At 41.2% G+C, this 20,000-nt stretch overlaps 3 protein-coding genes across 11 annotated transcripts in view; all 3 read right to left on the minus strand.

Annotated features, from left to right (window-relative positions):
• Positions 1–3,430, minus strand: part of cmtr1 (cap methyltransferase 1) — a 17,851-nt gene extending 14,421 nt beyond the window's left edge. The window contains exons 1-2 of the mRNA XM_058410347.1: positions 2,808–3,430; positions 85–215 (exon numbers count right to left, since the gene is read on the minus strand). Coding sequence (XP_058266330.1) covers positions 85–215; positions 2,808–2,815 — 139 coding nt within the window. The 5' untranslated portion in view covers positions 2,816–3,430. The remainder of the gene's footprint in view (positions 1–84; positions 216–2,807) is intronic.
• A 1,203-nt stretch (positions 3,431–4,633) lies between these two features.
• Positions 4,634–13,200, minus strand: LOC131365644 (nexilin-like). Of its 2 annotated transcripts, none has more exons than XM_058409369.1 (14): positions 12,785–13,200; positions 11,273–11,382; positions 11,028–11,196; positions 10,638–10,702; positions 10,041–10,180; positions 9,802–9,882; positions 9,380–9,543; positions 8,865–8,943; positions 8,639–8,693; positions 7,981–8,132; positions 7,610–7,742; positions 7,283–7,485; positions 6,639–6,720; positions 4,634–6,497 (listed from the first exon to the last, which is right to left on the minus strand). In XM_058409369.1, exons 2-14 carry the CDS (start codon positions 11,357–11,359, stop codon positions 6,381–6,383), a joined length of 1,527 nt encoding a protein of 508 aa, XP_058265352.1. In that variant the 5' UTR covers positions 11,360–11,382; positions 12,785–13,200; the 3' UTR covers positions 4,634–6,380. The 2 variants fall into 2 exon arrangements, with proteins under 2 accessions (XP_058265352.1, XP_058265351.1); XM_058409368.1 differs by having other exon boundaries at positions 8,639–8,696; positions 12,785–13,197.
• A 3,685-nt stretch (positions 13,201–16,885) lies between these two features.
• LOC131365611 (ankyrin repeat and SAM domain-containing protein 1A) overlaps positions 16,886–20,000 on the minus strand; it is a 58,342-nt gene continuing 55,227 nt past the window's right edge. For 6 of the 8 annotated variants that reach the window (XM_058409302.1, XM_058409297.1, XM_058409301.1 and 3 more), the window contains one exon: positions 16,886–20,000. This exon is cut by the window's right edge and continues 260 nt beyond it. Coding sequence is in view for 2 of the 8 variants with exons in the window: in XM_058409298.1 (XP_058265281.1) it covers positions 19,904–19,922 (19 nt within the window). In the remaining 6 variants the exon portion in view is untranslated. The other 2 variants (XM_058409300.1, XM_058409298.1) reach the window with 2 other exon arrangements.

Genomic DNA, 20,000 nt, shown 5'->3' on the forward strand with positions numbered 1-20,000 from the left:
TTTAACGTAAACCCTTGGATGTTAGATGCATGGTCATAGCTGCGTGTTATTGAAAGATAACATGATCTTTCATTCAGGACTCACCATGGCTTGTGGTTCTCTGTGATGATTCGTCATCTTCATCAGAGCTGGCCTCGTCTCGTTTGGCCTTCTTCCACTTTGGTGCCTCATCTGCTGCGTTGAGACTCCTCTTCATCATGGCTGCAGGTGAACTCCTGTGAAAATGCCGATCAGACGAGACCTTAATACCGGTTCAATTCCCATAACAAATAACCAAACGATCTCTGTAGACAAGACCGATTCATGCTGAAGAGCTCAGGAACTTTGTACACGTTACAGGTTGCCAACATTGCAACAAATCAGCATGTGAAATTTCTGCCCTGTGCATAAAAATCACCTAATTCTATGAAACTCATCACAGAGTAGCGATGATCTGCCTCTGGAAGCAACATCAGCACAAGACGTGTGCATCAGGAGCTTGATGAAATGGGTTTTCATGTCTGAGCTACTGAACACGATGCAGCGAGTCAGCCTGAGAGGTGTAAAGCATGTCAACACTGGACTCTGGAGCAGTAGAAACATGTTCTCTGGATTAATTAAGTTCTCTGGCAGTCTGATAGATGAATCTGGATTCAGCCAGAGTACATAGTTCTAGCAGTAGAGTCTGGGGCAGTTTTTCAGGGGTTTGGTCTAGACCCCTTAGTTCTAGTGAAGGTTAATGTTAATGCTACAGCACAGAAAGACATTTCAAACAATTCTCCACTTCCAAAAGTGGCAATAGTTTTGGGAACGCTCCTTCCAGTTCCAGTGTGACAATGCTGCTGTACACAAAGCGCAGATTTCCATGAAGACATGGTGTGTTACGGTTGGAGTGGAAGAACTCGAGTGTCCTACAGACCGGTATCACTTCTCTCTTTTCTTCCAACACATTGTTTATAATCAACTCTCTCTTCTCTATCTCTCGCAGAACAACTTCCAATATCTCGAGAAACTACATGCTGCTAGATCAGCCAAAGCCGTCATCTGCCCTCATCCTCCTGGACCTTTCTGCAGTGTTCGACACAGTCCACAAGATTCTTCTCAGCTAATCAGCTGAAACTCAATCCCAGCAAAACTGAACTGCTGGACATCCCAGGTGATTTATCCCCAGCCCAGGATCCTGTGATATCTCTGAACAACTCCATGATCTTCTCTTCGGCCACTGCTCGCAACCCTGGGGTAACCATGGACATTTAACTGTCTTTTTCCTCCCATGTTGCTAATGTGACACGCTCATGTCGGTTTCTTCTGTACAACCTCAGAAGGATTCGACCATTTCTATCCTCACGGGCTACTCAGGTGCTTGTTCAGTCTCTGGTCATTTCAAGACTAGATTTCTGCAACTCTCTACAATCAGGTCTACTTCTGAACGCAATCCATCCTCTGCAAATGATTCAAAATGCAGCTGCATGACTTGAGTTCTCCCACACCACCACACTCCTGCTCTTCTCCACTGCTTCCTGTAGCTGCATCAGATTCAAAACACTGACGCTTGCCTACAAAGCCAAGAATGGACCGGCACCATCGGACCTCAAAGCTTCTTATTACTCCTCACACTGCACCTTGCTCCCTCAGATCCACTAGCATTGCTCGACTGACCTCTCCATCTCTCAGGGTAAGAGGCAGGTATACATCTAGACTCTTATCTGTTCTGTCACCGAGGTGGTGGGATGAACTTCCCCTAGATGTCCTTACAGCCAAATCACTGACCATCTTCAAACGACAGATGAAGACCTACCTCTTCCTGAAACACTTAAACTAGAGAGACTTCAAAGCACTTTTGTACGTCACTCTGCATAAGAGCCTCTGCCAAATGCCAGAAATGTAAATGTCCTGCACTGAGCTCTGACTCTGACTCTACCCTACTGAATACCTCTGGGATGAACTGGAACACTGACTGAACCCCAGACCTCCTCAGAGTCTGATCTCACTAATGCTCTTGTAGCTGAATGATCACTAATCCCCACAGTGACGCTCCAACATGTGGTCGAAAGCCTTACCAGAAGAAGAGTGGGGGAAAAGAGGGAATATATCTGCAACAGGACGTTAATCACACACACAAAGATGTGATGGTCAGTGTACACATACTTTTGACCATAACTTGTGGACTCCCATTCATTCCTCTCTCTCTCTTTCCTACTTTCTTTCTAACTTTCTCTCTCTCTGCCATTGTCTCTCTTTCTCTCCCTTTCTTTCTCTCTCTCTCCTTTTCTCTCTCTTTCTGTCATTCTCTCACCCTCCTTCTTTCTTTCTCTCTTTTCATTCTCTCCCTCCCTCTTTCTTTCTTTCTTTCTTTCTCTCTCTCTCCTTTTCTCCCTCCCTCTCTTTCTTACTCTCACGCTCTCTGTCATTCTCTCTCCCTCTTTCTTACTTTCTCTGTCTTTATTTATTTATTTCTCTCCCTCTCTTTTTCTTCTCTTTCATTTTCTCCCTCCCTCTATTTCTTTCTCTCCCTCTCTCTCTCCTTTACTCCCTCTTTGTCATTCTCCCTCCCTCTCTTTCTCTCTCCCTCTCTTTCTTTCTTCTTTCTCTCACTCTCTCCTTTACTCCCTCTTTCTGTCATTTTCTCTCCCTCTTTTTTCCTCTCCTTTTCTCCCTCCCTCACTCTCTCTTTCTTTCTCTTACATCAGCACCTGATCTCACTAATGCTCTAACGTGGCACAATTTCCCACAGACACACTCGAAGATCTAGAGTAAAGCATTCCCATTAGAGTGGCTCTATCCCAGCAGTTCCACATCATTCCACTACAGAAGCGTTAGGAACTCACTTTTTCATCCTTTAATGATGATCTTCAAGCTGGTTGATTTTTTTAACTGAGACAGTTAAAGGCATGCCAGAGTCAGATCATCTGAAAAGTTCTCGCTGTATTCCTGGTAATCCTCACCAGGTCTCCGATCTCTTCCTCCTCTCTGATCAGGAAAACAAAACTAAAGCGAGGCGGACTCTTTACGATTCACTTTCTCTTTCCATTTCGACTAGAGCATTCGGCACCAATAAATAAACTGTTTCCTAACACAAAATCACCCTGTTTGGGTACATAACACAATAATAATACTAACACTAATGATAATAATAAGTAATGACCTCTTCCGTAATGCACATTTGATTAAATTGCAAATGATCAACTACTTCAAAAACAAAAAGAAAACATAAACAAAGCCTAGCATGCTAAGCTAACTGTCAGCGGAATCCCCCCCTCTCGTCGGCGTTTTAATGATAAATAAAGTAGGACAGCAGCTGAAATAAACCCCGCATTATGGATCGTTTTCCCTACAATTTGAGGACATTTTAGTTTGTTTTGTTTGTTTGTTTTTGTGTCTGTGAGGCGACGCGCGCTAAATAAACCCCGCGTTCAACTTTCATTGGGAGGCCTCGAAGAACCAGCGGCGCACGATAGTGACGTTTTTAGCTCGCTATACGAGTGCCTGAATCGCTCGTTTACGATTTCATTTTATTTTATTTTATTAAGAGGTACTGAACTCACTGGCTTTTAATTAATGCATCATTACATTGCGCAACTTTAAATAAAGTACAGCATCTGTTACAGTTAGTTCTTCACCGTATTTTCAAGTCACACACACACACTTGATGACATTTCTCCTGGTTATTGATTCTCTCTAGGGCTTTTCACACTTGAAATTGTTACCCCAGGGTCATCCTAAACCCCAGATAAACGTAATCCTGGGTTATCCGTAATGACGTTTCGCACTGCTCATACTGTACCTGGGGTTCACTGTTAATCCTGGGTATTCGTTAACAGCCGTTTCACACTGTACGTGCCTAAAACCCGGGTTAACGTTCTTATTTGCATATTAGTGGTGTCACCGTCACCGATTGGGCGAACAGCAGGCGACCTGTTTAAATGACACACGTTTCCTGTTAATTCAATAATAGTTTTATTTGTATAGTGCTTTTAACAATGGACATTGTCTCAAAGCAGCTTTACAGAACATAAGAAACAGAAAACTTAGTGCAAAAAGTCCTAGATGTTAGACAAAATCATCCCTAATGAGCAAGCCTGAGATGACTGTGGCGAGGAAAAACTCCCTTAGATGATATGAGGAAGAAACCTTGAGACTCAAAGGGAATCTCATCCTCATTTGGGTGACACCAGAGAGTATGATTATAAATGATTCTAAACACCGGAGAGTGTGATATGAACAATGTCCTTTCTGCAGTTATGTACAGTGTACAGTGTGATGCAGATTCAGCATGTGTAGAATGTTAGTGTGTGTATTAATTAGGAGGTTGTTGTTGTCCTCAAAGTCCACATAGGGTTGGCATCATTGCTTTGAATACCCAAATCCTCACGAAGCAGAACCCAGAGCTGGTCCATCTCTGGATACCATCTCTGTTACTGACCTGACGTGAGCCTCGCCGTTCAATATCAATTGTTCACACTGAACAAAATTAGCACCGCAATGCAGGGTAACCCTGCTAACCCTGTGCTTCATAACCCCGGGTAAAAAACAATGTAGTCACATGTAGCTGTGCAAAAAAGTGTAATATCTACATCTAGTACAATATTGAATCATTTCCCCCCCCAGCATAGTGTGAGGAAGTGAAGGACAATTTCAGTTTTTCTTTGCCACCAGTGTTTATTCTGAAATAAAGCATGTATGTCTGGTACAATGTCAGGAAGTATTAATAACAACACCATACAACTTTTACAATACCATATTGCCTGCTTTCATTCCTTCAACAAAGGTTGCCAGATTTTATAAAATGCCCCAGTAGGCCTTCTAACTGTATACCAAATTTTCTCCAACATGACTTCCCTTATCCAGTGGCTAAATGTCGGTGGAATAGGGTCGTTCCATTTAATCAATATCAGTCTCCTAGACAGATGAAAACAGAAGATTTTCATTTTCCTTTTGCTAACGCTAGTGTTTTCCAGGGGCACACCAAACAATGCAATAAGCGGAGGTGGCTCTACCAGAGAAGGTCTCCGAAATATTGCTGAGTTACAGCAGAGTTGCGGGAGCCTGCCTGCATCTATCACATGTGGGATCTATGTCAGCTTCAATCTCAGAGACTCTGACCTTAGACCAATGTGTACAATTTTAAATTGTATTACGGCATGTCTGAGGCAGACGGATGCTGAGTGTGTATTATTTTGTGCCAGACTTCCTCTGAGATTAGCTTACCTAAGTCTGTCCCCCACCTATTTTTGAGTAGATCTAAAGGGAGTTGACTCATACATGCATAGATCTTGCTTACAGCCTGTTATTGGACTGATTTACGTTCAAACATTGAGTCTAATAAAGAAGTTAGAAGGCATGACGGAAAATAGTTAGAATTCAGAGCTACTATTCATCACCCTTTGAATGGCACAAGCTACACATCCACTGTGACATCTTTGCCGGGGTTGAATAGGAGGGGAAGGCGATGCGTCCACATTTCCCACAGGGATCTGATGGGGACAAGCTTGTCCTCTCTATGACCAGCTGGTCTCTGAAGCTTGTCGTCAAAGCCAAGAGCTCTGCTGATTGAGAGGGACATGGTGGCTCTGAAAACTGCACGACCACTGCCGTTTCTCCCAATCCACCCGGATCCAGGATCCTCTGAATCCTCCTCGCCTTCAGTGGAAAAAGCTGGAGAGGATAATGAGGGTGCCACAACAAAATCAGGATCTGACTCTCCTGAGTCTGTGGTGTCAGGGGGATATATCCTGCAGCTCGCTGGAGGGGTCAGGCTGCATAATCATTTCCAAAAAATTTTGCACAAGTGAAGCCTTTCCTCATGGTGCTTGCTGCTCTTCTCACCATCAAATGACCAGCAGGACGACATGCAAGTGTTTAAATCCACTTACCTACTTGTATAAATACACTTACTTGTACATATACATGTACTCCATGTAGCTGAGGTACATATTTTGATTTTCTCAGACACATCAAGGTTAGTGCACAAAGGTCTCTCTCTCACTTTCTCACACACACACACACACACACACACACACACACACACACTATAATATGCTGATATACTCCATATAACTCCATATAAAAAAGCCAGAAACTATGCTTTCTTTGCACAGGCCTATCTAAAGGGTAGCCCTCAATCACTTTTTATATTAAAATCAGTCATTTTGTTCGTGTTTTTTCTCCCAAATCAGTGACGTCATTGATAAACTTGGCAATTAAATTAAAATTGGAATTTTTTTTTTTTTACATTTAGTAGTTTTGATCAGAACTGAGGTTGATATTCATCTGATATATTTTAACAGAGTTTATTTTATTGGATGTTTTCATCCCAAAACATAAAATTAGGGTTGGATTTAAACAGTGCACAAGGGTTAAAATAAAGAAATAATCAGAAAATAATGGAGCATTTCTGGATCTTACAGAACACAGTTACATGAAAAGCTCTCTCTCTTGCTCTTCCCATTTCCTGGTTTCCTCTCTTCCACTGTGAGCGGCTTCACCAGGTAGGACCGAAACATTTCTTTCTTTTTCACCTGAAATTACAAAAAGACTTAAAATCTCACTTTGCCTGATGTTCCAAGAGCTACAAATTGCAGCAGGGGCTCTCTTACATTTTTAGACAGGAAGTTCTGTTGTATGTAGCTGACTAGTGTGTGTTATTAGGTAGAACTTACAGGTTGCAGAGCCCGCTGTTCCCTCATTGCTTCTCGCTGCTGTCTCCTCATCATCGCCTGCAGGGTTTTCTCTCTTTTGCCCCTGGAGCAATGGAGAGTAAGACAAACAGTAAGACCATGCACACATCAAGGTTTAAACTGGCTTTCAGCCATTACAGAGCTGTGTGTGATTTATATGGACAGTGTTAGAGATTCTACATCATTACAGAGCATCATGTTCGATATCAGTGTCATATATACAACCCCAGATCTGGAACTTGTACGACTGTACATTAAAGCAAAGGTATTCATTATTCAGACAAAAAAATTGCAGAGGGGCATGTCTGCTGATGCTTTTGTTTTGACCTACAAGGATCGTGTAGCTAATAAGTAGTGAAAGATGGCTGCTGCCATGATTTATTAATTCGTAAATTACATTCATTCACATGTGGCTGCAGGAATACAATCAGTTCCAGAAAGCAGAATATGATCAGGTCAGATGTGGTCCAGTGGAGTTCTGTTTCTAGTGCTGGGGTTAAATGGGGGAGATTGGGGCTGAGCAAAAGACTCAGTGGCCGTAAACATGTAAAGTGCCCCAATATGACGTGTACCTGAGTAACTGTGTGTTTAAACAAGTGTACGTTTGTTTTCCTGCATGTTCTAACCTGGCGATCTTCTCCAGTTTGTACTCCGTCTTCATCTTTTTCAGCTCCTTCACTGGAAGCTTACTGAGCTCCTCCAACGCTTCAGACACAAAATTCTCAATGGCGGTGACCATCGCGCTTGCCTTCTGAATGCCCGGGTTAGCATCCGGTATCTCGATGTACACCTGCTCTATCTTCTCACACACCTGCTTCAGAACTTCTTTCTGAGTGGACAGGAGTCAGAAGAAAAAGACAAAAGGTGTTAAGCAGTGCCCTCTGGTGGTTTTACATCAATCAAGCTGAGGGCAAAAACTGAAATTGACTGTACATGTGTGTGTGTGTTTTTACATTTTCCTGAAGAACACCTCTCCTCTTAAAACACTCTAATTTCTCCTCTAGCTCTTCTGCAGTCTCTTTCTTCTCAGAGAGGGTTTCCACCAGGGACTTGAGCTGCTTTTTACACTGATCGTTCTCCTCCTTCCTGCATGTACACAAACATCTCAGAGGTTAAAATGTGAGATCAGAGAGTTTACTACAGACGTGTGCATCGAGACAATCGTCATTTTAAATGAAACTAATTTGATTTGTTTCAGGTCTTGGTCACAGTATTTACACACACACACACTACAGATGCAGTGTGTAGAATTGAAGCTGAATAAAACTGCATTAATCCTTTTATTAATCTTCTATTAAGAGGTTTGTTTGGTAGTGCCACTCACATTTTCTTGACCGGTCCCCCCTGCCATTTCTTGCCGAACTCCACTAAATACTCGACCTTTTCCTTTTCCTCTAAGAGGCGATTTGTTTCAGCCTGCATGTCCAACATGATGTTCAGTAGCTGTGTAGAGTCGGTGAAATATATCTGAGGCTTCTGCACACACACACACACACACACACCACACGCCATCTTGTAAATGATCAGAAAATACTTACATTTTCAACAAGAAACATATAAGAAGTATTTACATTGTGTAACTGACCAGAGCTGCAATTAGCGAGGCTAAACATTCCTAATTTGGACAGTTAGAGTGTTGTATAGCCATACAATAAAATCATCAGCACGGAATTCAAACTGTTAGAAACTAAATCCAGTCTAGGGGTGTGGCCAGACCTTGGTAATGTGTGTCATGTACAGGTTACATCATTACTGTAAAAAATAAATAAATAAATAAACACACCCCAGACAGGTGAATGCCTACAGATTAGCATTCACATTTATTCATGTTTTTTTTTTTTTTACTTAATTACTCGTTAACAAAGTCAGGACTGCAAATAAACCTCATAATAACCAGCAGCTGAGGTACTTCATGAATTTTTGTAAAGCAAAATAGCCCTGATAAGAGAAGATAAGATGAAGAGACATTGCTGGAATCAGACCTCATAGATCTCCAGGTTTCCCACGATCCCCTGCTCCAGTTTTTCAGTCTTCTTCCTGCTGGAGATAAACAACATCATAAAGACGAGACACAGAAAATGAGTGCAGATGATCCTCATGATATGACATGGCATTACCGTATCAACAGTTTAAGGAGGAAATATGGCAGCTCCCTTATTTGGAACATTTGTGTTTGGTGTGTGATTTCTTGGATCATTCGTCACTTACCTTTTGTTGCTTTGCACAGAGACCTTGGACGAGGTAGTCCCTATGGGGGGAAGCACAACACTGCCCCTTCTTCCAGGACCTGCGAATGATTATGACCAAGAAACTTCCAGAAAATATCCAAAAGCTTAAATTTTAAGTCAGGACTGATCCGTTTTGGGATGTTATTAGGAAGCTTTCACACAAAATATATTTTATTCAAAATCTCCCCATATTTTCTGCTTACTAATATCCTCACTTATCCCCAAATTGAGAAGGTAAATTGCTCATCACTATCATATCTTTTTCTGACTTTCATTTTTTTCAATATCAGAGGCTCCACTATGAAGAAAATTGACTAGCACGTTCCCGTGCCATGCTGCCACTTCCCACAGGACTACACAGAAATGGTGCACTGGCAGTAGAGAAAAACCGGATCGTGTGAAAGCCCCCTGATATTGTAGTGCTTAAGTGGTTCATCTACAGAATGTGTCACTCTTGTTTCTGTCACAGTGATGAGGTCGTGTGTGCCGACATACGCAGGCTAGATCGTCGGCTAGGTGTTTGGGAGGAAGCCTTGATCTTCTCAGCGATCTGCTTCCTGGCTTCCTGCTGCTTCTGCCACTCAGGGGGTGAGAGGCTCCAGAGTATCTCCTCACACTCCTTTTCAAGGTCCATCATTTCCTGGAACTTGGCAATGTTCCTGGGCAGAGGTTGCATCGTGCAGTTAAGAAGGCGCAGGGGTTGTGTGTAAAAATGTTCTTTCACTGAATATTGTTTCTAATCGACACAAATTTCAAATAATCAATTTTTTTTGGTCAGGTTATGAATATCTCGGGGAACTGGTTACAGGATCCTGAAACGTTTTCATGCCTGTTTTCTCTTTTAGCTGATTAGACCTGATGCTGTATCTGTCGGTTTGACGTATGCTTATAGTGTCTCTGTTCTCTTAGCAACTTACCTCTTCATTTTCTTAATTTCCTGCTTTTTCTCTTTGATCTGCTCTGTTAGTGTCTTCATGGTCGTCTTGTATTCTTCAGCCCTACACCATGAAAGAAATGAATGTTCAGTGGTAATAAACATTTATTCATTCTTTCGTTACTTTTAATAAGCAGCTGAATTTTAATACACAGTTACAACCAAACAATCTTAATATATTTAAGTACAGTATTCCAGTAAAACTAGAGGTCAGAGCCATACGTGTTTATAGCCATTGTCATTTTGTTTATTTCCTCCTCCATATAATTCAGAAAGACTTCCTCATCGACACACTCTGCGTCTTCTCTGATTTTCCACTCTTGGAGATCCTTGATTCTCTGTTCTACCACTGCCTTAGAGTACTGAGGACAGAGAGAGAGAGAGAGAGAGAGAGAGGGCATGAGAAGATGACCAGCTCAACACCAGTAAGAGAAATTAGAATGTAGAGGCTATTTTGCGTCGGTCAACTGGTGAGGGTGTGAGAGAGAAACTGAGATTTTAGATCATCAACACACAAGCAGGACATCTAACGTCTACAGCGAGGGGTCATCAACTGGTGACCTCGCAGTCCGGATGTGGACTCAGAAAAGTATTTCAGATCAAACTGGGTTAGTGTTACACTCTCTCCAGAATAGATTTAACCACTTAGAAGATTATGAATCATCTTAAATGAGAAAATTAAGACGGTGTAAATATTTCAGATTGGAAATAAAATAGTCTTGAAGGCTTTCACAGGACGGCTGATTAGTACGATGGTGTACGATTTTTTTCCAGTGCATTTACTTCACATGATAAATTAAAGCCTACTCGATCCCTCACCATGAGTCGAGATATCTCTCTCTGTTTCTCCACAAACTCTTGGCAAGATCCAATGTGGCGACAGTCTGAGAGAAAAACAAGACAAAACAGACCAACACTTAATCCAAGTCCTGCGTCTATTCATTATTTTACTATTTTACTGGTGTCACTGGTTTAATCCCAACCCTAGTCTATTCATTATTTTACTGGCATCACTGGTCCCAACCTCAATAATACAGAAACATGTGGCCCTTTAAGTACTGGACCTAATGTGTCCTGTCAGGAATAGAAACCTCTATGGTGCTAATAAATATACAGGACCCATTTAAATGATCACAAAATAAGTCTTTTGAAACAAGTCACAAGCTAAACACTTTCTCAGCAGCAGTTTTCATGACTGCATTTGCTCACCCCATTCAAGTGTCTTGTCTGGCTTAGAGGAAGTGTGAACTTTTTCAATATCATTTAACATGTCATTCCTCGCTGCCTCCTCGAGTTCATGCATCAGAATCCTGCGCCTGTTCTGTACGGGTGGAAGCCCCTTCTGATGAACTTTCAGGGTGCGCTGCCTTCTCCGTTCCTGAGATTAAACAGATTGTTAGACACGTCTTACTCTGTTAGATGAACAGATTACAGGTTTGTGTGTGTTTTCTAACCTGTTTTCCCCACTCTTTTTCTAGTACCCTGTAATGTGCCAGGTACTTGGGCATGGTGAAAGGGTGTAGGTCTGAGATTGTCATCATTGTCTTTCTTTGATTTTTTCCTTCTGGATTTAATAAAAATTGATTCATGTTAGATGAAAGTTAACACTCTGGTCGTTAACACAACAAAAACACACAGAAAAGCTTAAACACTCTGGCGGCCATTTTTTTACGCAATTATTTTCACCTGCATGTCACCGGTTTATACGCTCATAAACAGTCATAAACACTGTATACAATACAAATATATAACCTCCTTGGTGTATGTGTGTTACAGTACTGTGCATGGAAATGCTGGTAACCATAACCTGCTGTATAAAGTACATCGTCACGCCGCATTGGGATGGGGCCAGAGCATGGGTGTACCTTTGGTTTGAAAAGTGTGGGGGACACAAAAGGGGGGGGGGGGGGGGGTCGGGGGGCAAATGTTTTGATTGCATTTAGGGTCTATGGAGATACAAAATACCGGAAATAATTAAATTGATTATAATGATCAATTCTGTCAAAAAGAATAGTAAGCTATGGATATAAAAAAGATGTCTTACTTTCTTTATTGTTTAATAGAAGCCGATCACAGAGACTTCATTTTATAAAGTCAAAAATGTTCACCATTAACGTTTTGTGTGTGAATAAAATGTAAATGATGCGAGACTCAATTTCCATTGTTAAACAAACTTTAATTTCAAACTAACCGCTGTAGCTGAAAATGTAAAATAAATCACTTTTGTCAGAGAGACATCCACCAAAATGCAGGGGTTTAGAAAAGCAAAAAGCTTTTATGAACCGTGTGTGTGTGTGAATCACTATTTTGTAATATAGCCTGCAGCAAACTTAACATGTAATTATATGAAAAATGTTGATCATTACTTTAATAATTGTCTTTCATGCATAAACAACCACCCTTAGTTAATAAACAAATGAAAATATTTACATTCCTGGTGCTAATTTTCTGTGCAGCACAAATACCTAAAGTAGATCATTTTTTATGCCTCCAGCACAGATTTGAACCCTATTGAAAACCTCTGGAATGTCATCAAGAGGAAGATGGATGGTCACAAACCATCAAGCAAAGCTGAGCTGTGCTTGAAGAGTGGTATAAAGTTCCCCAACAGCAATGTGAAAAACTGGTGGAGAGCATGGAGCCAAAACGCATGCAAATCGGGGTTATTCCACCAAATACTGATTTCTTAATGTTATTTAGCACAATTTGTTTACAAATGATTTGCAATTTGTTTTATTTGAGTTATTAAAGCTCTGCAAATATTGCATGATCTTGGGTTATTTTGATGTGTAGTCATTTCCTTTAAAAATATACACTCTAAATAACAATAGTTATTTTAGGAGAATTTAGGAGAAATATTGTCAGCAGTTCACAAAAATATTAAACAAAACTGTTCATCTCACCAATACATGAACCTGGAAGAACAAAAAACATAAGAAACTGATTATCTTGCATTGGTCTCTTACATTTTTCATTGTCCTCAATCTATCTATTCAATCCCAGCTCTCCATGTACCCTAACTGTCCACCTCACCGGTCATCTGATATGAAAACCACTGAGTTACGATCATACTGAGTCGAACATTAAAACTAATATCCAGAGGTCATACTGCAGACAGAAAATGTCCGGTTTAAAGTCCACTCGTTTTCATGCTACACAGCATCTTCTAATCTACATTAAATATTTAGCTAACAGTGTGACGTTGCCTAGCAACAACAGTGTACGTTAACGTTAGCAGTGTTGCTAACTTGGCGACTTTTCTTTCTAATTCTGGACACTTTCCAAACCCTCTTGGCGACTTTATTTATTTTTGTCAAAGGCGATTTTTTTCTGGTGTTATTGGAGACTTTCCAGAACTTTTGGAGACGTGAAAGCACGTATCGTTCTGCAGTTATTGTCCTCAACAAGCAGCAGTCCCAGCTGCGGTCAGAGCAGAGAGGTGTCCACGCTGCAAAGAGTCGCCGCCGAGCTCGCCTTGGTTTAAAGAACGGGGTGTAAAATGTAAAGGTTTCCTCACGGTCACTCTAAAATAAATCATTGTCAACATTTGTCTCGCACTTTCTCACTCAGTCTCTTACACACCTCGTCCACTGTGCCAAATATTTCAAATTGTGTTTTTGGTCATTCCCGTGCACGAGCTCCGATTTGCCTTGATATTGCAAAACTAGTCGGCGACTGAAAATCGAGGCTAAAATCGTGCGGTGTGAACTCGGCATTAGTCACTAACTTAACAAACCCTTTGACATTTAAATACCATAAACATAATTATTACCATAAAAACAGAATAAACCATGTTATTATCAGGTGTTTTCGTTGTGAGATTAGCTGTGTCGCGCGCTGGCTACTACAGTATAATTAGCTACCTAGCTCACGCTAGCATAACTTGCTAGGTCAAAATATCCTACACTAACAGTCAAAATGTATTTCTGTCTTTTTAGCCGCTTACATTATAGATTAATAAATTAGTAATGTAATTATTACACAGGAAAAGCTCCAGATATTTTAGTGTCCAGGTATTTTGACATACCTGGCTAATACGTCAGGATTTATTTTTAATCTTAACGCTCGCGCTCCTTTTCAAATTTAAACATATAAGGTGGACAAGCCCCGCCTCCTCGGCTGTGATTCGCTGTACCCCATCCATCCATCCATCCATCTATCTATCTATCTATCTATCTATCTATCTATCTATCTATCTATCTATCTATCTATCTGCCTGTCTATCCATCCATCCATCCATCCATCCATCCATCTATCTATCTATCTATCTATCTATCTATCTATCTATCTATCTATCTATCTATCTACCCATCTATCTATCTATCTATCTATCTATCTATCTATCTATCTATCTATCTATCTATCTATCTATCTATCTATCTATGTATCTGTGTCTATCCATCAATCCATCAATCCATCTATCTATCTATCTATCTATCTATCTATCTATCTATCTATCTATCTATCTATCTATCTATCTATCTATGTCTATCCATCAATCTACCCATCTATCTACCCATCTATCTATCTATCTATCTATCTATCTATCCCTCTATCTATCCCTCTATCTATCCATCTATCTATCCATCAATCTACCCATCTATCTATCTACCCATCTATCTATCTACCCATCTATCTATCTATCTATCTATCTATCTATCTATCTATCTATCTATCTATCTATCCATCCATCCATCCCTCTGCACACCAATCCAGAACTCGCTTAGTGTCTGTGATGCAAACTTCAGTCTCCTGGAGGAATCAGGTGTCATCTCAATAAACTGTTTCTCTTCAGCAGACTCAGCAGGTGCTGCTGTAATGAAGGGATTTTATCACCCAGTCAAACTGAGCACTCTTGTCTGGGAAATATTTTTTTAAAGAATCCTCTCATGAAAGAGATATGCTCCTTGAGACATGGAATAACTGTAGTATAGCATTCTAATCAGTGGAATCCAAAGTCTCAAAGGAGTCAGTATTTCCCTTCTCCAGGCGTTTGGGCCACATATCCAGCTGTAACATGCAACTGTAGATATTAATAGCAGCAGCAGTGAGGAATGTGCTTGTTTCTGCCTTGAAGCTGTAAATGTAAGTCATTAAGTCATTTTCCAAATATGTGGCAGAGATATGCCATCATCAACTGCTCATCAGTAAACTTCGCAGCAAGTGATGATGATTGATGCGTTCCTCCGTCAGAAACATGCAAATTTCCTTTTGGCGCTCCCATCTCCTCTCACAGCGCAGAGAAAAGTCGTGCGTTCAGGGGGTCTGGTCTTGATGAAATTAATAACGCTGACAGCATCATTCGAAACTACTTCTCTATGTATAATTACAGTGCATCCACCGTCGGTGGTGGACTGGGACAATGATTCAGGCTGGGAATTTGACTCCATCCCACTCCACCTTTGCTGCTGATGAATAAATAGGTCTAAATGAACCCTCAAAAACTCATTAGTAATACACCATCTATACTAGCACACCACAGACAAATATAAAATTGGCTTAGACTTTTAAAAAAGGGATAATAAGAGATACACAGTCTTTTCTCTTCATGGGTCTCCACAGCGAATCATCTCTCTCCACCTATCCCTATCTTCTGCATCCTCAACACTTGCACCTATCTTCATTTATTCCATCCATATACCTCCTCTTTGGCCTTCCCCTTTGCCTCCAGCCTGGCAGCTCCATGTCCAACATTCTCCTACCAATATACTCACTCTCCCTCCTCTGGACATGTCCAAACCATCTTAATCTGTCCTCCCTAACTCTGTCCCCCAAATGTCCAACATGAGCTGTCCCTCCGATGTACTCGTTCCTAATCCTGTTCAACCGTGTCACTCCCAAAGAGAACCTCAGTGACACTGCCTCTAAACCATACAGCATGGCCGGTCTCTCCACTGTCTTGTACACCTTCCCCTTGATTCTCTCCATCACACAGCCTTCCCGGCACCTTTCTCCACCCATTCCAACCTGCTTGCACTCGCTTCTTTACCTCTTTCCCAGACTCTCAGTTACTGTGGACTGTTGACCCCAAGCACTTAAGCTACTGTACTGATGTCAGAATATACAGTGCATGACGGGTCAGGGCTGTTTAGGCAGCATAAGGGGCACCAACACAATATTAGGCAGGTGGTTATAATGTTATGCCTGGTGTATGTGCAAAGCATAATCAGCACATCTTTCCCAGGAGAGAGAGAGAGAGAGATGTGTAATCATACTCTTCTTTGTTTCCTGAGTGACAGTGTACAGTTCATCACCTTTATTTCTGACCACATGTTCATATTCCTCATTATAAATGTATTCAGATCACCTACAGCATTAAAAACCCATATTTGTAAAACATATGTTTTTCTGTATAATCCTCTGCCCTATCATACAGCTTTATGTCTCACCTGAGACAGTCAGATTGATTTGAAATGAACCGAGTTTTAACCAGGACAAAAAAGTTAATGAAGTTGAATAAATGAACAAATAAATCAATTATTTTAATTCATTGTCAAACAGGCTGTGCAGTTCCAGATGAGTCCACTAGATGGCAGGACCCTGTACACAATAAGAAAAACATAGCCACAGTATACAGTATGTGCACAACTGATACACGTCTTTACTAAACATCTCATTCCAGATTTATTCCCGGGCAGCTGTTATAATAAGCTTCTGGAAAGGTTTTTCCGCTAGATGTCAGAGCGTCACTGAGGGGATTAGTGATCATTCAGCTACAAGAGCTATAGTGAGATCAGATACTGATGTCCTACTGTGTGCAGGACACTCCAGTTCTTCCAGTCCAACCTTCACACACCATGTCCTCATGGAGCTCTATGCTTTGTGCACAGAGGCATTGTCACGCTGGAACTGTTTCAGGAACGCCCACATGTTGGTATGATGGTCTGATGGTATGGTATGATGGTATCTACACACTATTGTTTAGCCCAGTAGTGTAGCTTGCATCTCCTCCATTATTGCTAACCAAGTCTGTCTCAGTGGGACATTTTAGTGGACAGTAATAAGACTGTTATAACACATTTTTCACTTCAGATGGTCATCAAGCAATTTTAGAAACCTGCAGCAAATTTGAGTAAATGATTTCATTTATTTATTAGATGTACAGATTATGAAAAATAATAATATTAATAATAATCAATAATAATAATAATAATAATAATAAAAAGAAAAGACTGGAAGCCCAAGATTATTTACACTTGCTCATTTTCATGCTGTAGTGAGGATTCACTCTGTCTTATCACTCGCACACACACACACACACCCTGATACACTGAGCTTGGAGGGGGAGGAAAAATAAAGTACATGAGCAGATTTAAGGAAAGAAACATAACCCTTACATACATACATTACATACATATACAGAGGGAGAGAGAGAGAGAGAGGCAGCTATAAAAGCAGAATCATATTCAAGTATCAAAATACACACTGATTACTTTACAGTCTATTATTGTTCACATCTTTAACAGAAATCGCTCAGAATCATTAAAAATACTTGCAAAGGAAAAAATAAAATAGCTATAGCGCCGCCCCCTGCCCGTGTTCAGCACCGTACCAACACCATCAGATTTAAAATCCTAAAAGAACTTTCATTTTCTGTAAACTAAGACTAGATGTGTAAAGTACCGCACTGTCTCTAGATTCAGCATCTTTCTCACACACACACACACACTTCAATTTCAGCATGTTCTCCAACTTGCTACTCACAAGGTGTTTAAAAATATAATGAAACCTCTGATTTCCACACACACACAGATTTTTAGTGTCACTTTACACACAAAAGTACCCAAGTACCATCAATGCTTTAATATATATATATATATATATATATATATATATATATATATATATATATAAAACGTGTCACGAACAGACAAAAGGAAAACCGTCGCCGTGGAAACGTGATCGATTGTTGCTGATTGGCATGTACTTTAAGACACGCCCACGTTGCGAACGCAAAGTCTTTAGATACACGGCGTTCCCAAGCTCACTCGACGCTGAAACCTTTAGAGGGCTCGTGATACTGAAACCGATTCCAGAGTGTGGGTGGAGCTTGGGATTAGTCGATTATTCAGTGGAGCGTTTTGAATTTTTTTCCTGATTAAAAGCCTCGTACCGTTAAAACGTCCAGTAAAAGTTTCACTGGGCCCACATGTCCGGTCACGTGTCCTCCGGTCTGAGCGCGCTACACCAAGGGCACTAAGAGTGTGTGAGAGTCAGTATCAGGGGTTAGTTGTGACGTTTACTGCCGTCTGTACAGTGTCACAATAACAGGCTAGTGTCTGAACTACGCACCGTGGCATGAGACCTTATTTGGGGGGAAAGCGGTTTGGGACACGCCCACAGTGATGGTGTAGCGCACGCTGACTGATGTACCCTTGTGTGCATGGTAATGTCACAAATCACATGACTTAAAAGAAATTGGGGGGGGGGGGCAAACAAAAACAGTGACAATCATCCAGTGTAGCAGAAGGAGATGAAGGTGTCCTGTGTGTGTGTGTGTGTGTGTACTGATCTGTACTGAGGCTGTTGGATGATGGATGGGAGGATAATGGAAGAAGGCATGACAAACACACACACACACACACACACACATCCATCAAAGTGGTGATGTGTAAGTCATGCAACTGGTCCTGTGAGGTTTGGCATCATGTTCAGCTATGGGAAGACACACACACAGGGTTAGAAATCCATATATTACTGAAACAAAAACAAAAAAAGGACATGTGTCTGTTGTGCTCACTGAGGGGGAAAAAAAGGATGTAATGAAAAGGAAGGAAAGATGGATAGATACTCCTAGCGCTGAGGCCGAACCCGAAACGCTCTGTTGCTACGGTTACAGAAGGCTTCGTTACTACAGGCGCCAGCAACCATGCAGGAATGCGACGGGATCTGACATGGCAGCGTTATCTTCCAGCCAGAACCCAGAAGAAAGCTCTAGCACCAGGTCATGAATATTAATAAAGGAGTACAGCAAGCTGTAACGTGATTGGCTGAGGTGGGACAGACAGAGACAGAGAGAGAGAGAGAGAGAGAGAGAGAGAGAGAGACCGGATACCTGCTCTATATCTGCTCCGTGTGAGCTAAACTTACTCAAAAACAATCCGTACATGGGGGAAAGAAAAAGATGAATCAGATCTAGTTCAGAAATACTGCATCTGAACCTAACGTTAAAGGGGAAAAAACACTATCTTGTCAAGGTTCTAGAAGATCTCTAAATACACTTGTTTTAGGTGATTGTTGATGGCTGTGTATAAAGGAGCAGTAATTACAGTACTACGACATTAAATTACGGGATACTTACGAGAAATTACTCAGGATGAGTGTCTCACACACACACACACACCTGTGTGAGATTCTGTTATTGCAAAATAGTCTATTTTTCCATTTATATCAGTATCACTATTTTGATGAAAGTGTGTGTGCGTGAGAGATGCTACATACGGCTCACTTGACAAACACTTAAGGCTTAACCCTCAGGTAAAAACAACAGGTTTAAAAAGCCAGCAAAATGTAAAAGTGATATGTTTAAGTATGTGCAGATTTAGAAGCTGCATGTGCAGTGATTAATCAATGCTACAAAAAAAAGAAACAACCCCCGGGGCTCCGTCCCAAATGTCTGCTAGATAAAGCCTCACTTCTTTGCCGCTCCCCGGTCCTGATAAACTTGCCCGATATTTCACGACACTTTCTCAGTAGTATGATCACAGTGCATTATGGGTTAAAACCACATGAACACGCAAATATAAAACTGTTGTACTGGATTGTGTTGTGTTTCGGACATGACCAAATGATCAATTCCAGCGTTGGGGACAGAGCCCTAGTCTTTCGACGGATTTGTGTTTCGTCACAGTGCGGGATTTAAAACCCTTGCAGCAGAAATGTCTGACAAACAACTGGAGCAAAATCCTCTTTCACGCTAACTTTAGAATTTCATAGAGGCTCAGTCCACATCGGTTCACAGAAAAGAAAGAAATCCACAAAGCCTCCCCATCTGTGTCCTTGGCTGTGGTGAGTTTTTTTGGTTTGGCAGTCGTGTTTCCGCTCAGATGGAAGAGGAAAGGCCATTGGACTCCGCCCACAAAGCCTCACAGTGGCCGACGCCCACTACAGATGCGCAGCACCGGAGAGGAGGAGAGAGACAGCCAGATCAGAGCAGGAAGACAGGCTTGGGGTGCTGTGTGT

The sequence above is a fragment of the Hemibagrus wyckioides genome, linkage group LG15, assembly GCF_019097595.1.
Source record: "Hemibagrus wyckioides isolate EC202008001 linkage group LG15, SWU_Hwy_1.0, whole genome shotgun sequence".
Taxonomy (NCBI): Eukaryota; Metazoa; Chordata; class Actinopteri; order Siluriformes; family Bagridae; genus Hemibagrus; species Hemibagrus wyckioides.